The sequence below is a fragment of the Loxodonta africana genome, chromosome 3 (assembly GCF_030014295.1).
Source record: "Loxodonta africana isolate mLoxAfr1 chromosome 3, mLoxAfr1.hap2, whole genome shotgun sequence".
NCBI classification, from domain to species: domain Eukaryota; kingdom Metazoa; phylum Chordata; class Mammalia; order Proboscidea; family Elephantidae; genus Loxodonta; species Loxodonta africana.
Genome location: NC_087344.1, coordinates 101895092 through 101911196, shown reverse-complemented (window position 1 = coordinate 101911196; position 16105 = coordinate 101895092). Strand labels below are relative to the sequence as shown.

The following is a 16105-nucleotide window of genomic DNA, read 5'->3' as shown; positions in this document are numbered from 1 at the left end:
TGGTAATGATCTGTCACTTTTAAACTGTCCCTATTCCTCACTAACTTAAAGTGCCAACATTATCACATATTAAATATACACAATGGTCACTTTTGAAAAACAAAATAAAACGAGAAGCTAGGACAAAGTAAGCAAACATAAAGTGAATAAATATAATAACTTATTGATATCTCGGAGGTAAGAGTTAATATCAAATCACATAAAGAGGCAGACCACGGATGGCTTCAGCAAGTGCCAAAAACAAAGAAACAAGAAATCTTCCAGATGAAGATAACTTCCTGAAGTTACCAGAGGTAGACTACAAAAGGTAAATACACAGAACTCTTCAAGAGATCAAGAAGGAGATCAGGCAAAACACAGAACAAGCCAAGGAGCACAAAGACAAAGCAATAGAGGAACTTAAGAAGATTAGAGAAGAGCATAATGACAAATTTAATATGCTGCAAGAATCCACAGAGAGACAACAAACAGAAATTTAGAAGACTAACAATAAAATTTCAGAACTAGACAACTCAATAGAAAGTCATAGGAGCAGAACTGAAGCAATGGAAGTCACAATTTGTGAGACTAAACATAAAGCACTTGTAATCAACATATTTGAGCAAAAATCAGATCAAAGAATTTTAAAAAATGAAGAAACCCTAGGAATTATGTGGGACTCTATCAAGAGGAATAACCTATCAGTGATTAGAGTACCTGAATGGGGAGGGGCATAACAAAAAATACAGAGAGAACTGTTGAAGATTTATTGGCAGAAAATTCCCTGATATCATGAGAAGATATCTATCCAAGGTGCTCATCGAACCCCACACAAGGTAGATTCCAAAAGAAAGTCACAAAGACATATTGTAATCGAACTTGGAAAAACCAAAAATAGGGAATTTTAAGAAAAGTAACCTACAAAGGAGAGTCAATAAAAACAAACTCAGACTACTCAGCAGAAACCATGCAGGCAAGAAGGCAATGGGATTGCCAGCCAAGAATTATATACCCAGCAAAACTTTCTTTCAAATATGATGGCAAAATTAGGACATTTCCAGATAAACAGAAGTTTAGGGAATTTGCAAAAACCAAATCAAAATTACAAGAAATACTAAAGGGAGTCCTCCAGTTAGAAAATCAACAATATCAGATAACAACCCAAAACTAGAACACAGAACAGAGCAACCAGGTATCAACCCAGCTGGGAAGTCACAAAAATATGTCAAAGCTAAAGCATGCAAAACAGGGAAACAGAGACATCATTATGTAAAAGATGACAACATTAAAACAAAAAAGTGGGACTAAAAAATGTAGTCATAGATCTTTCATATGGAAAAGAATCAAAGCAATAAAAAGAAATAAAAGATTGGTTTAATCTTAGAAAAATAAAAGTAAATATTAAGGTAAACACAAAGGAAACTAACGATCCTAGACGTCAAAATAAAAAACAAGAAAAACATAAAGACTCAGCAAATACAAAATCAACAGCAATGAAAAAGAGGCAGAGAAAAATGACTCAGCACTGAAAATTAAGTGGAACAAAGAAACTGTCAACAACACACAAAAAAAGATCAAAATGACAGCACGAAACTTATACCTATCAATAATTATGCTGAATATAAATGGACTAAATGCACCAATAAAGACAGAGAATGGCAGAATAGATTAAAAAAAAACAAGATCTGTCTATATGCTCCCTATAACAGACACACCTTAGACTTAAAGATACAAACAAGCTGAAACTCAAAGGATGGAAAAAATATATGTCAAGCAAACAACAACCAAAAAAGAGCAGGAATGGCAATATTAATTTCTGACAACATAGACTTTAAAGTAAGATCCACTACAACGGATAAGGAAGGACACTATATAATGATTAAAGGGACAATACACCAAGAGGACATAACCATAATAAATATTTACACATCTGATGACAGGGCTCTAAAACACATAAAAGAAATTCTGACAGCATTGAAAAGAAAGATAGACAGCCCCGCAGTAATAGCAGGAGACTTCCACACCACAATTGGTGAAGGACAGAACATCCAGAAAGAGAAGCTCGATAAAGACATGGAAGATCTAAATGCCATGGTCAACCAACTTGACCTCACAGACATAAACAAAACACTCCAACCAACAGCAGAAAAGTATACTTTCTTTTCCAATGCACATGGAACATTCTCCAGAAGAGATCACATATTAGGCCACAGAGCAAGCCTGAACAACATCCAAAACATCGAAATACTACAAAGCATCTTCTCTGACCATAAGGCCATAAAAGTAGAAATCAGTGACAGAAAAAGCAAAGCAAAAAAAAAAAAATCAAACACATGGAAACAACAACACCTTGCTCAAAAACTACTGGGTTATAGAAGAAATTAAGGAGAGAATAAAGAAATTCACAGAATGAAGTGAGAATGAAAACAAATCCTACCAAAACCTTTGGGACACACCAAAAGCAGTGGTCAGAAGTCAATTTATAGCAATAAATTGCATACATCCAAAAAGAAGAAAAGAGCCAAAATCAAAGAATTAACTCTACAACTTGAACAAATAAAAAGAGAGCAGCAAAGAAGCCCTCAGATACCGGAAGAAAGCAAATAATAAAAATTAGAGCAGAATTAAATGACATAACCAAAAAAAAAAAAACCAAACCAAACCCAGTACCATCAAGTCGATTCCAACTCATAGCAACTCTATAGAGAATAGAAAAACAATTTAAAGAGTTAACAAGACCAAAACCTGGTTCTTTGAAAAGACCAATAAAATAGATAAACCATTGGCCAAACTGACAAAAGAAAAACAGGAGGAAGCAATAACCCAAATAAGAAATGAGATGGGCAATATCACAACAGACCCAACTGAAATTAAAAGAATACTACAAAAAATTGTACCTTAAGAAATTTGAAAACCTAGTGGAAATGGACAAATTTTTAGAAATACACTACCTACCTAAACTAACAGAGGTAGAACAACTAAATAAACCCATAAAAAAAGAAGAGATTGAAAAGGTAATTTAAAAACTTCCAACAAAAAAAAAGCCCTAGCACTGACGGCTTCACTGGAGAATTCTACCAAACTTTCAAAGAAGAATTAAAACCACTACTACTAAAGGTATTTCACAGCATAAAAGGACGGAATACTCTCAAACGCATCCTATGAAGCCAGCATAACTCTGAGACCAAAAACAGGTAAAGATAACACAAAAAAGAAAATTGCAGACCAATATCCCTCATGAACTTAGACACAGAAATCCTTAACAAAATTCTAGCCAATAGAATTCAACAGCATATCAAAAACATAATTCACCACAACCAAGTGGGATTCATACCAGGTATGCAAGGATGGTTTAACATTAGAAAAACAACCAATATAACCCACCACACAAATAAAAGACAAGAACCACATGATCTTATCAGTTGATGCAGAAAAGGCATTTGACAAAGTCCAGCACCCATTCATGATAAAAACTCACAGCAAAATAGGAATAGAAGGCAAATTCCTCAACATAATAAAAGGCATTTACACAAAGCCAACAGACAACATCATCCTAAATGGAGAGAGTCTGAAAGCATTCCCCTTAAGAAGGGGAACCAGACAAGGATGCCCTTTATCATAAATCTTATTCAACACTGTCCTGGAGATCCTAGCCAGAGCAATTAGGCTCGAAAAAGAAATAAACGGCACCCAAATTGGTAAGAAAGAAATAAAAATAGCCCTATTTGCAGATGATATGATCTTATACACAGAAAACCTTAAAGAATGCATAAGGAAACTCTACTGGAACTAATAGAAGACTTCAGCAAAGTATCAGGATATAAGATAAACATAAAAAAGTCAGTTGGATTCAGACAACTTCGAAGAGGAAATCACCAAATTAATACCATGTACGATAGCTCCCAAGATAAAATATTATAAATAAATCTAACCAGAGATGTAAAAGACCTATGCAAAGAAAACTGCAAGACACTACTGCAAGAAACCAAGAGACCTACATAAGTGAAAAAACATACTTGTTCATGAATAGGAAGACTCAACATAAAGCAATCTATAGATACAATGCAATCCCGATTCAAATTCCAATGGCATTTTTTAATGAGATGAGAAACAAATCACTGACTTTACATGGAAAGAGAAGAGGCACCAGATAAGTAAAGCATTACTGAGGAAGAACAACAAAGTGGGAGGCCTCACACTACCTGATTTTAGAGCCTATTATATCACCGCAGTGGTCAAAACAGCATGGTACTGGTACAACGACAGATACATAGACCAATAGAACAGAATTGAGACTACAGATGTAAATTCCACCACTTATGAGCAGCTATTTGACAACGGCCCAAAGTCCATTAATCGGGAAAAAGACAGTCTCTTTAACAAATGGTGCTGGCATAACTGGATATCCATTAGCAAAAAAAATGAAACAAGACCCATACCTCACACCATGCACAAAAACCAACTCAAAATGGATCAAAGACCTAAATATAAAATCTAAAATGATAAAGACCATGGGAAAAAAAAAAAAAAAAAAAACAGGGACAATGCTAGGAGCCCTAATACATGGCATTTACAGTATACAAAACATTACTAATGATTCACAAACACCAGAAAAGAAACTAGATAACTGAGTGCTCCTAAAAATCAAACACTTATGCTCATCCAAAGACTTCACCAAAAGAGTAAAAAGTTTACCTACAGACTGGGAAAAAAAATTGGGCTACAACAAATCTGATCAACATTTAATCTCTAAAATCTACAAAATACTGCAAAACCTCAACAACAAAAAGACATAACCCAATTAAAAAATGGGCAAGGGATACGAACAGGCACTTCACCAAAGAAGACATCCAAGCACCAAACAGATACATGAGGAAATGCTCACGATCATTATCCATTAGAAAATGCAAATTAAAACTCCAATGAGATACCATCTCACCCCAACAAGGCTAGCATTAATCCAAGAAACACAAAATAATAAATGTTGGAGAGGCTGTAGAGAGGCTGAAACACTTAAACACTGCTGGTGGGAGTGTAAAATGGTACACCCGCTTTGGAAATCAATTCAGCGTTTCCTTAAAAAGCTAGAAATAGAACTACTATACGATCCAGCAGGAAATAAGAGCCCTCACTCGAATAGATATATGCATACCCATGTTCACTGCAGCACTGTTTAAACAAAAAAAAAAATTTTTTTTTTTTTTTTTTTGCACTGTTTACAATAGCAAAAAGATGGAAACAACCTAGGTGCCCATCAACGGACAAATGGATAAACAAATTATGGTATATTCACACAATGGAATACTACACAATGATAAAGAACAATGATGAATCCGTGAAACATCTCACAACATGGATGATTCTGGAAGGCACCATGCTGCGTGAAATTAGTCAGTCACAAAAGGACAAATATTGTACGAGACCACTATTATAAGAACTCAAGAAAAGGTTTAAACACAGAAGAAAACATTCTTTGATGGTTATGAAGGTGGGAAGGGAGGGAGAGGGGTATTCAGTAACTAGATAGTAGACAAGAATTATTTTAAGTGAAGGGAAGGACAACATGCAATACAGGGGAGGCAGCACAACTGGACTAAACCAAAAGCTAAGACATGTCCTGAATACACCCAAACACTCTGAGGGACAGAGTAGAAGGGGCGAGGGTCTGGGGACCATGGTTTCAGGGGACATCTAGGTCAACTGTCATAACAAAATTTATTAAACAAATGTTCTACATCCCACTTTGGTGAGCAGCATCTGGGGTCTTAAAAGCTGGCAAGCAGCCATCTAAGATGCAATCAATTGGTCCCAACACACCCGTAGCAAAGGAGAATGAAGAACACTAAAGACACAAGGAAAATATGAGCCCAAGAGACAGAAAGGGCCACATAAACCAGAGACTCTAACAGCCTGAGACCAGAAGAACTAGATGGTACCTGGCTACCACCAATGATTGCCCTGACAGGGAACATGAGAGAGAGTCCCTGATGGAGCCGGAGAAAAGTGGGGTGTAGAACTTAAATTCTAGTAAAAAAGACCATATTTGATGGTCTGACTATGACTGAAGGGACCCCAGAGGGCAAGGCTGCCAGACTCTCTGTTAGCCCAAAACTAAAACGATTCCCAAAACCAACTCTCCAGACAAAGATTAGACTGGACTGTAAGACATAAAATGATACTCGTGAGCAGTGTGCTTCTTAGCTCAAATAGACACATGAGACTAAGTGGTCAGCTCCCGTCCGGAGGCAAGTTGAGAATGCATAGCAGGACAGGAGCTGGCTGAATGGACATGGGAAATACAGGTGGAGAGGAGTGTGCTGTCACATTATAGGGAAATCAACTAGGGTCACACAACAAGGTGTGTATAAGTTTTTGTATGAGAAACTGATTTGAACTGTAAACTTTCACTTAAAGCTCAATAAAATAAATAAATAAATCTAAGTAAATAAATAAAAATGCTATTCCATAAAGAAGAAGTGCTATGAAAAGTTCATAAGTGTTTTTCCTCAAGACAACCATCATATAAATACAGCAGAAGTGCTTTAAGACATTTCGCATTTTGTCACAAAATATTGAAAAGACATGCACTCTAAGGTGGAGATTAAATAAAATTAATAATTTTTACCACATCATAAAAAAATTTACTTAAGTTAAACCGGCATTGTTTTTTATCTTTTTCATTGCAAGCACCTGCTGAAGAATGCAATAATTACTAGTACAGCCTGGTGCCACTTCCCTGTTACTTACTAACGTACCACCAGTTTTATCTACCACTGCTTTTGCATTATTAGTGCAAATGTCAACATGATGAAAAAGGGCTAGTAATATCTGAATATTATTATAAAAGTTGTTTTAATCTCATGGACCGCCGCAAAGGTCTCATGGACTCTCAGAGGTCCACAGCCTTTTTTAAGCTATACTTAAATCGCAGTTGCTGAATTGTACATCGTAGTAACCCAGCTTATAAAATTACATTTCAGGCCATGCAATTTAAATTTTATAAAACAAAAATGGTAACAGAGAAGGTCAACTTACTCGATCTGCCAATCCTCCAGGAACTATAGTCCTCACAACCACGCCACTTGATTTTCCTCCAACTATTCCAAAACCTAACCCAGAGCCATCATTAATGAGCTCAACATCTTCAACATGGCCCCAACCAACCTACAAATTAATGGTAAAACAAATGTCAGGAAAACACAGATTCTTCCCTTTCCAGTACAGTAATTACTAATGTAATAGATATACAGCAAATTGAACATTCATGTAATTAACCAAGGCAAATTTCTAGAGGCTAAGAGATACATAAATATAATCATATGGCCCCTGACCTTAAGAATTTTTAAATCCAGTAAAGGACCTAAAACACATAATTAAAATAGAAGGCAGAATACTGAATCATAAGATGCTATAGTTCTAAGAGGACAAGAAACACGTATCATTCACCACTCTATGCCCGGTACCTAGCATGCTGCCTAGCACATAGTAGGAACTCAGTAAAATGTTTGCCTGAACCGAAAAAGAAAAAAATCACAGATATTCAAACAAAAGGGAAATGTAAGAGCAAAGCTAAGCAGAACGGGTCAAACATATGGTCGAAAGATTGGATTTAAATGTGTAAACAAATGGGAATAATTGAAGGTTTTAGGAGGTCATGACAGGAATATAGCATGATTTAGGAAGATTAACCTGGTGGCAATGTGAAGAATGAAATGGTGAGAAGGGCATGAGGTGAAGAGATTAATTTAGGAGACTTTTAAAAAGCTGAGGAAAAGTAGGCCTGACTAAGAATATTTGCAATAGGAATATAGAAATCAGACTGAGAGACATAAGCATTTTTCTTCTTTCAGGCTTCCATCAGAAATATAAATTAAATTCACAGAATCCAACTGTAGAGCAAAACTCTCCCTGTTAAGATCATTAGGGCATACTCACTTCTTTACTTTTCTAACAGTTTTTCTATTACACTAAATTGAAAAGTTACCATGTAATGTTAAAATAACTAGAAACACTAGGAATATTTAATAAATTCATGCCTAGAACAGTATGATAGCAGCTAATATTCAGAGAGGGTTTACTCTGTACCAGGTACTGTGCTTAGGTCTTCACACGCATCTCATTTAATCCTCACAACTGCTCTGAAGTAGATACCATCATTAGTCCAAAATTACAGATGATGAAACTGAGGCACAGAGCAGTTAAGTAACCTCCCCAGTGTGGCACAGTTAGGATGTAAATGAACTGGACTTGAATCCACCCAACTCTGACTCTTAACCACTACACAAAGCAATTTCCCACTCTGTTCATTCTATTTATTATGTAAATTGTGCTATATAAATATTCTGATTACAACAGGGAAAATAGCTATATGTTAATGTGCATTGTGACCTTGTACTGTTCCCAGTCTATTTTTGCTTTTGTCCCAATGAATAAAAATTAAATAAATCAGCTAGCACTTAGTGTTATAAGAAAATAAGATTTATTAGCTTGCATTCTGAAGATGCAGGCCAAAATCTGTAAAATGTTATGAAACAAGTTTAATGGTTCCCAAAAGAGGCATATACTTTTGTTTTTTAAAATTGTTCAGTATAGATTCTTACATGAAAAGCTGCAACAATTTTGTAGTATCAATAATCAAGTCATAAGCCCCAAGATATTTTACAGAAATAATGTTTTTGAAATAAATAACCAAATCTTACTTAAGACTCTAGATAGGAAACCTCTAATAAAATCTCTCTGCTTAATTAACTGGCTATATCACAAAAGAACACAAGACTCTTTCTACCACCAAATAAATTATACTAAAACTTCAATTTGCCTTCTATATTAAATAACAATGTTAAATAAGGAGACCCATAGGATCCTGAAAGGACCAAAAAAAAAACCCATGAACTATCTTCTTTTAATATGCTAAGGCTGCCTTTGGAGATATGATCATGTTTCTTGATGGTCACTTTCTAAATGCCTTCACACTTCATAAAATCAATGGCATAATTCAAAATAAAGTATTTTTCCAAATTTGCAACTCACTGTTTCAGGCAGAGCTGTACCACTTAGGCTAGTGGAAGTACTGCTTCTTGTGCGGGCTGGGTCTCTGGCCACAACCAGGCGCAAAGATCCAGTGGTTTGTTGTAATAATGCAATTGCTTGCTGATGGGAAATGTTCTGATCCAGTGGCGTGTGATTAATGGCCAATATCTGGTCATTTTCCTTTAACCTTTGATCCCTTGGGAAAATAAAAAAAGAATTTTTTAAGTGATACTACACCCTCATAAGAATCTGTTATTCAAGATTAAACAGTTTTTTGCTCATAGTACTACTTCACTTAGTACATTTATTCAGATATTTAATTATATACTATAACAGAGCTCTTTGCAGTGCTTTTCATCAAAGCACTTATTAACTAACTAACCAATTAGGTATTGCATCCCTAATACAATACAGACATATGTGGGCGTATACACACACATTCACACGCACACATTCACATTTTAAAAGCCATTTGGCTAGAAATAGACACAAAATTAATTTATAGGGCATCACTGCCAATATCTTGCAAGTATGGATGCTGCCCTCATTACTGCACAAGCCCCGTACTCCTGAACTCCTTCCGATATGACTTCCACCCATACCACACTGAGGAAACTATATTCTCAAATTCACCAATAGCTTCCTCTCCAGCAGATTACCCAGACCCCAATGCCCTTCATCTGTCCAAAGAGATAAAATTTCCTTGAAAATCAGTAAATATTACTTCTGAATCTATATTTTAGCACTTTTCTCTCTCCCAAGTACCCATGTCCCATCTACTAACCAAGGTAAAAAGGACTATTTTTGAAAGAAATTAGCATAATTTCTTTTTAGGGAAGTATTATTATAGTTAATATTTATTAGCTACGGCTGCTAACCAAAAGGCCGGCAGCTGGAATTCACCAGGCGTTCCTTGGAAACCCTATAGGGCAATTCTACTCTGTCCTTTAGGGTTGCTATCAGTCAGAATCGACTCTAAGGCAACAGATTCGGCTTTTTTTTTTTTTTTTTTTTAATGAGCCAGGTCCTGTGCTAAGTTGAGTGCTTTACACGCATTATCTCTTGCTGCTTCCCTACACACACCCCTTCTTCAACCACTCTGACCTACTTTTTCCCTCTCAAACACTTCTGGAATTTCCTGCTTTTATGTAAATTGTTTCCTCTATCTTAAATGGCCTTCCACTATGTTCATCCAAATTCAATCCACCCTTCAGGATCCAGCTGAATCCCCCTCTCCATCATGCACCTCATTACCACATTGCTCTGAACCACTCCTGTAGAATATACTAAATACACTGTCCACAGAGCTAGCTATCGTCTTCCATATTACACATTTTAAGTTTTCTGAGAACAGGGACTTAGATGTTTTAGATTCTCCCTTGGAATTACCAATTTGAATATTTCAATTTTTGATACCTAAATTGTAGATCGCTGTCATAATAGACTGTGTAGCACTAAAAATGTTGTTTAAAAATCCTTTTATCAATATTAGGAAAGGCTTATGTTATGCTATTGAATGATAAGAATAAGATATAAAATTGTATATATTCTGTGACCTTATCTTTATTGGAGTCCTGGCTGCGCAGTGGCTAAGAGCTCGGCGACTAACCAAAAGGTTGACAGTTCGAAACTACCAGCAGCTCCTTGGAAACCCTATGGGGCAGTTCTACTCTGTCTATAATGATTCTTGTGAGCTTTTCCACAGGCCTAAAGATATACTTACCTTTACATGTGAACACTACAGGCCAATTATCTAGGAATCATTCCATTTTCATCTTCAATACCCTCCTCTAACTTCTTCACCTACAATCCTATTCAAGCTTGTTCATTCAGGGATATTTCTTAATTAATCCCAAACGAATTAGTTACTCTGAATCTTTTTAGCCCTAATGTAACTCATTTTGCATAAAAGCCAGCCCTCGAATTACTCATGCATAAATGTTCTACTTTCTGGAAATCAGTCTATTTTAATCTACCTTCCCCTCCCCTACCCAATAGGTTTCCAGGACCCCTCCTTCCTTTCCAGTCAGTATCTGCTCAGGGAATATAAATTCAATCCAAGATAAATAAACTGTAGAAGAGAAGTCTTTTGGAAAATATGATGTTTTGGTGCATTGGAAACTGAATTCGTTTTACTACTACTCCTATTATTTATGATTTAACTTCCTCATATTATAAAAAATTCTTAATAATAAATCATTGAATTCACACTTTCCATTCAAGGAGAGACCAGTTCTAGTCACTCCATCAACTAATCTATTTTCATGACTTTGAGAGCTAACACGTCTCAAACAAGCTCCAAAAATAACATAGTTCTGTACAGAAAGTCCTCAGAAGAAAGTAAGAACTGATTGAAATCATGTAGACCCTTTAAAATGATCTAGGAAGTCCTCATGGCTGGCTCCTGCCTCTTTTTCTTGCACCATCTTGCACTATGCTCCCCAACCAGGTAAGCTCCAGCCACATTCTATGCACACAAGCTGTGTTCCATCTCTCCGTAGGCCAACTGGTCAAGACAGTCTCTCTATTTCTCTCCCTCTCTCCTCTACCCCTTCAGCTGTCTGCAGATCCTGTTGTCTCCCCTCAAGTACCACTGCCTTGGAGAAGCCCCCACTCAGTCTTGGTCAAAGTGCTTTACTATATATTGATCAAATAATCAAACCCCTCTGTTTTAGGAGCACTCACCTCAATATTACATGCCTAATAGTAAAGAGAAACTTTTGGGATCGTGTCTCTTTTGTTTACCAATTTATATCCAACACATAGCATATTTGTTAAGTAAATGAGTGGATGGATGGATAAAGATGCAATACTCCTGATGCTGTGAAAGGTTCCAAGCACGTTTCTAAGTACTTTGTTTATGGCATATTCCTCCTATCCTATAAAATCTCTACCAGCTTTTCTCAATGCTTCCACTTGCCAACTTCCTCCAGCTGATGCACAACAGCATAATATGGAACAACATCTAATTCAAGATATAGGCCACTCTCCCACAGGCTTCCATTTCGTGCCTCTTCAAAAATAAAGCTTAATGGAGAGCATAATAAAATATAAAGCTATTAACTACTAAAAGCAATAAAATAAAATATTTCAAGCATTTGTGTTTCTTAAGTTTGGTAAGCCGTTTTTACAAGTCATATTTTCAAGATTGCCACAAAAAAGCTATATAGGTACATTTCTGGAGTCTTTTTCTTTATTCATTTAACAAAAATATAACTACTTTTTTGTTGTTTTTATTTAGAAAATTTACATTTTAAATTTTCCTACATTACAACATATTATATGCTTCCCATGACTTCCCCCTCATCTCTGACCCATATTAGATGTATCAGTTGTTATGTAGTTATATTTTTTCCACTGTATTTTGAAAAAGAATATTAAAAATGTCACCTATAGAATTTTTTTCAGGTTCTTAGTCTCATCCACCTATTGCATTACCGTTTGTTTTTTGTGGGGGAGGGGAGTGGGTGGGCTGGAGGATAGTTTCTACAACATACTGAAAGTAAAAGTTCAAATAAAATACATAGGCATGCATAGTTTGTTCTTTGAATATCCAAAATCCCAATAACCATATGAATGATAGCCCACCCACTTACCATTCATTCAGCAAAAACTACTAAGCAATTACTTACTATATGCTCTGCAGAGTATTGAGTACCATGGGGAATGAAAATGTGTTTAAGTCATCAGCCATGCCCGCAACAAACTCGTACTTGATTAAATGGGAGGAAAAGTAGGAAGACATACACAGTGTACTAAATATGTATTGTATATATCATGTTATTTTTTATGTTGCCAGTAGAGTAAGAATAGCAAATACATTTTGAGCCTTTATTATGGGTTTGGCACTCCGCTATGGGATTTATTAATATTATTTCAACTGCATCTCATCATAATATTGCCATTTTATAGATCACGAAACTAAGATTTAGCAGGATTAAGTAACTTGACCAAGGTCACACAGCTAGAGAACCAACATTCAAACCCAATCAACAGGACTTCTTTGCCTAATGAACCCGCAAGTCTTTCCCTTCTAATAACAGATTCCTTACTCCAAATAACACTGTCTCTCAGGTGTTGGTTCTATCTCTGTGTCCTTGAGACTAGAGGTTGCATATATTCAACTTCATACACGGAAGACCAGGGAAATATTATTGACATATTGGATGGCAATATGCCAACAAATTATTTGGTAAAGTTCTTCATAATAACCTGATAAAAGAATCAAGAGGTAAATGCTGGATGCAGGGGCAATTGGATGGATTAGTGACAAAGGCATCTAAAGGCATAGTATTGGACAGTCAACTTAGAATGGAGAATCAACTCCCATCCCATAGAATGCTGTCAATTTTTTATCAATGTATTAATGTATGTAAACATCAAATTTATAGATACCAAAAAGCTGGGAAGGATAATAAATATATTAAATCAGTATTCCCCAAGGTATTCCAAGGACCTTAATAAGTACTATTTTAAAAAAAGGCTCCATATTAAAAGTTGGGCCATAGAGACAGAAAGTAGATTCATGGTTGTCAGGAACTAGGGGGAGGGAAGAGGAATAAGAGCTAATAGGTGTGAAATTTTTTTAGAGGGGTGATGGAAATGTTCTGGAATTACACAGTGGGGACAGTTGTACAACATTATGTATATACCAAAAATCACTGAAATGTACATTTTAAAATGGTGACACTTATGTTGTGTGAATAATACCTCAATAACAATTTTGGAAAGTTTAAAAAAAAATTCTTTTTAAAGAGTTAGGCCAAAGTTAAATAGGGTTTTTATTAAGGGACTTCATCACCTTAATTAAGCTGTCAAGCTGATTGTAAGTCCAGGCTTATCCAGAATTACCTAAGTTTGCCAGAATAGCTCTAGGTTATACCTGCCATCTCAGTGTTATTATTAATAGCACTCCCTTGCACTCTCAAAACCGTCACAATTTGGACAACAAAGTATACAGTCTCCCTAACTATGTACACCCAATCTCCAAGAACAGAACAGGGTAGAGTTTCTCAAATATATCTGACCACTGTTATGGTTCCACAGAAAATACTTTAAGAAATGCTACATTAGATAGCAAAATCAAGATGCAAAGCCATGGCAACTTATTATTTCTGAATTTTGAGTATGGGGGACTGCTGATCCCCTGTGAGTGGAGAACATGAATTCAAATATCGATTATCGACTGAGAATTTTTAATTATAGTATGCTGCCACTGTTGCTATTATTCTAACGTGCAGTAATAATATACTAAATAGAGTGTTTATTAAATGAGTAATAAACCAAAGACCTGAAATCAAATAGACGCAAAATGTAAGGCTTATTTATACTACACCCTTAAAAAATAAAATGAAAGCACAAGTGCAACATGGGGGATACCATAGAATTAAGGGACCTTTTAATTGACAATAATCTTAATAAATCAATAGTTTAATATGATCACCAAAACATCATTATAATCATAAATTTAATAATTCATATATGATGCAGAATTAGTATTTTAATACTCACATTATATTGATCAGGCCACAGCTAAAATATCATGTTCAAATGAGAGTGGAGTGGAGCGGAAAGAGCAATACCTTTGCAGTCAGACTGTCTTAGAATCACATGGTTCCAGCATTATCAGTTGTGTGATTATAGGTAAACTACTGAACCTCTCTGAAGCTCAGCTTTCTTATCTATAAAACTGGACTACTGTCAAAAGTATATGCATGAGCATATGGAAAAAAAAAAAAAATCCACTGCCGTGGAGTCAATTTCAACTTATAGAGACCCTATAGGACTGAGTAAAACTGCCCCATAGGGTTTCCAAGGCAGGAAATCTTTTTGAAAACAGACTGCCACATCTTTCTCCCGCAGAGCAACTGATGGGTTCAAATTACCAACCTTTGAGTTAGCAGCCAAGCACCAGGGCTTCTTTTGAACGTATGCAAAAGGCCTGACAAATGCATAGGAAGAGCTTAAGTCAGTGCTAGCTGTTATTGTTTTTTCTACTAGTTTCTTATCCTCTTTATAATAATCTTTTCAGAATTGTCACCAAAAAAAAATTACCAAAAAGCAAAACGAACACCTTCCTCACCTGTCTGCTACACTCCCTGGCTGTACTTCCTTCACGAAGATATCAACTTCTCCCAGATTTTGACTTCGAAGGGCCACCACACTGAATCCAAGGCCTCCAGCTGAAGGCCGTTCTATATCTATATATTCAATTTGTCGGCCCTAGTGAAGGAGGTTAAAAAAAAAAGAGTCAATGTAGTATATTTAACCAACATACCCTTTCCACTGAGCTCAAACTGCTTAAGCACAAAAAACAGCTTCTCCGAAGTCATCTCTATAAAACCAAATAAAGCCAGCATTTCAGTAATAAATTATTTCTGGAAACCCTCAGACTTGATTATTTTCAGTAGAACATTAGAGGAAATGTGTAGCGCTTTGCAACCTCAGGGAATCAGCGAGGTATTTTAGCACTTCATTCACATTATGAGATAAACCCCAAGATAGATGAAAACTGCTGAGAAAAATGCTCTTTCTCACTGTATATTCTAAATTATCTTTTATACCACATTTTCCTGAATTCTTCTGATGCAAAATACATTTCTAAGTGGGGAAAGCAAATTGGATGTATCAAAAATATGTTAAGTCCGAAATCAGCTATGCTTTTTAGCATTCTGTTTTTAATTCTATTGTGATGAATTAATATTCCTTTTTACTAGGTCAATTCAAAAGACTATGGAAAAGGCCACCAATCAGTTCTAGCTATGACTACCAGGTATTTTATTGCTTTTGTTAATAATTGCATTTATAACAGGAGAACTTCATAAAAGTAGTCAACTAACAAATGCATCACATAAAAATAACTATTAGAGAATCAAATGAAGGGGATAGAGTTACAAAATCTAAAAAAGAATTAGGTACAGAACATTATTTAACTATCACTTTAAATGGGTTCTTTTCACTTTAGAACTCAAGCTTCATTTTTAAAGGCACATATTTGAAGGTAAGCTGAACAAACAAAAAACTGACATATCCAAAAATTCAATTGCCTATTATTTAATTTTTAATAGGTATGAGGGATAAAACTGAATTACCCTTT

The 16105-nt window shown here is 35.7% G+C and overlaps 1 protein-coding gene across 2 annotated transcripts in view; it reads right to left on the bottom strand.

Moving 5' to 3' along the window:
• The window catches only part of PATJ (PATJ crumbs cell polarity complex component), a 415355-nt gene that overhangs the window by 383793 nt on the left and 15457 nt on the right, over window positions 1-16105 (bottom strand). For both annotated transcript variants that reach the window (XM_010591221.3, XM_010591223.3), the window contains exons 5-7: window positions 15092-15231; window positions 9010-9205; window positions 7015-7143 (exon numbers count right to left, since the gene is read on the bottom strand). In XM_010591221.3, the coding sequence (XP_010589523.1) occupies window positions 7015-7143; window positions 9010-9205; window positions 15092-15231 (465 nt within the window). The remainder of the gene's footprint in view (window positions 1-7014; window positions 7144-9009; window positions 9206-15091; window positions 15232-16105) is intronic.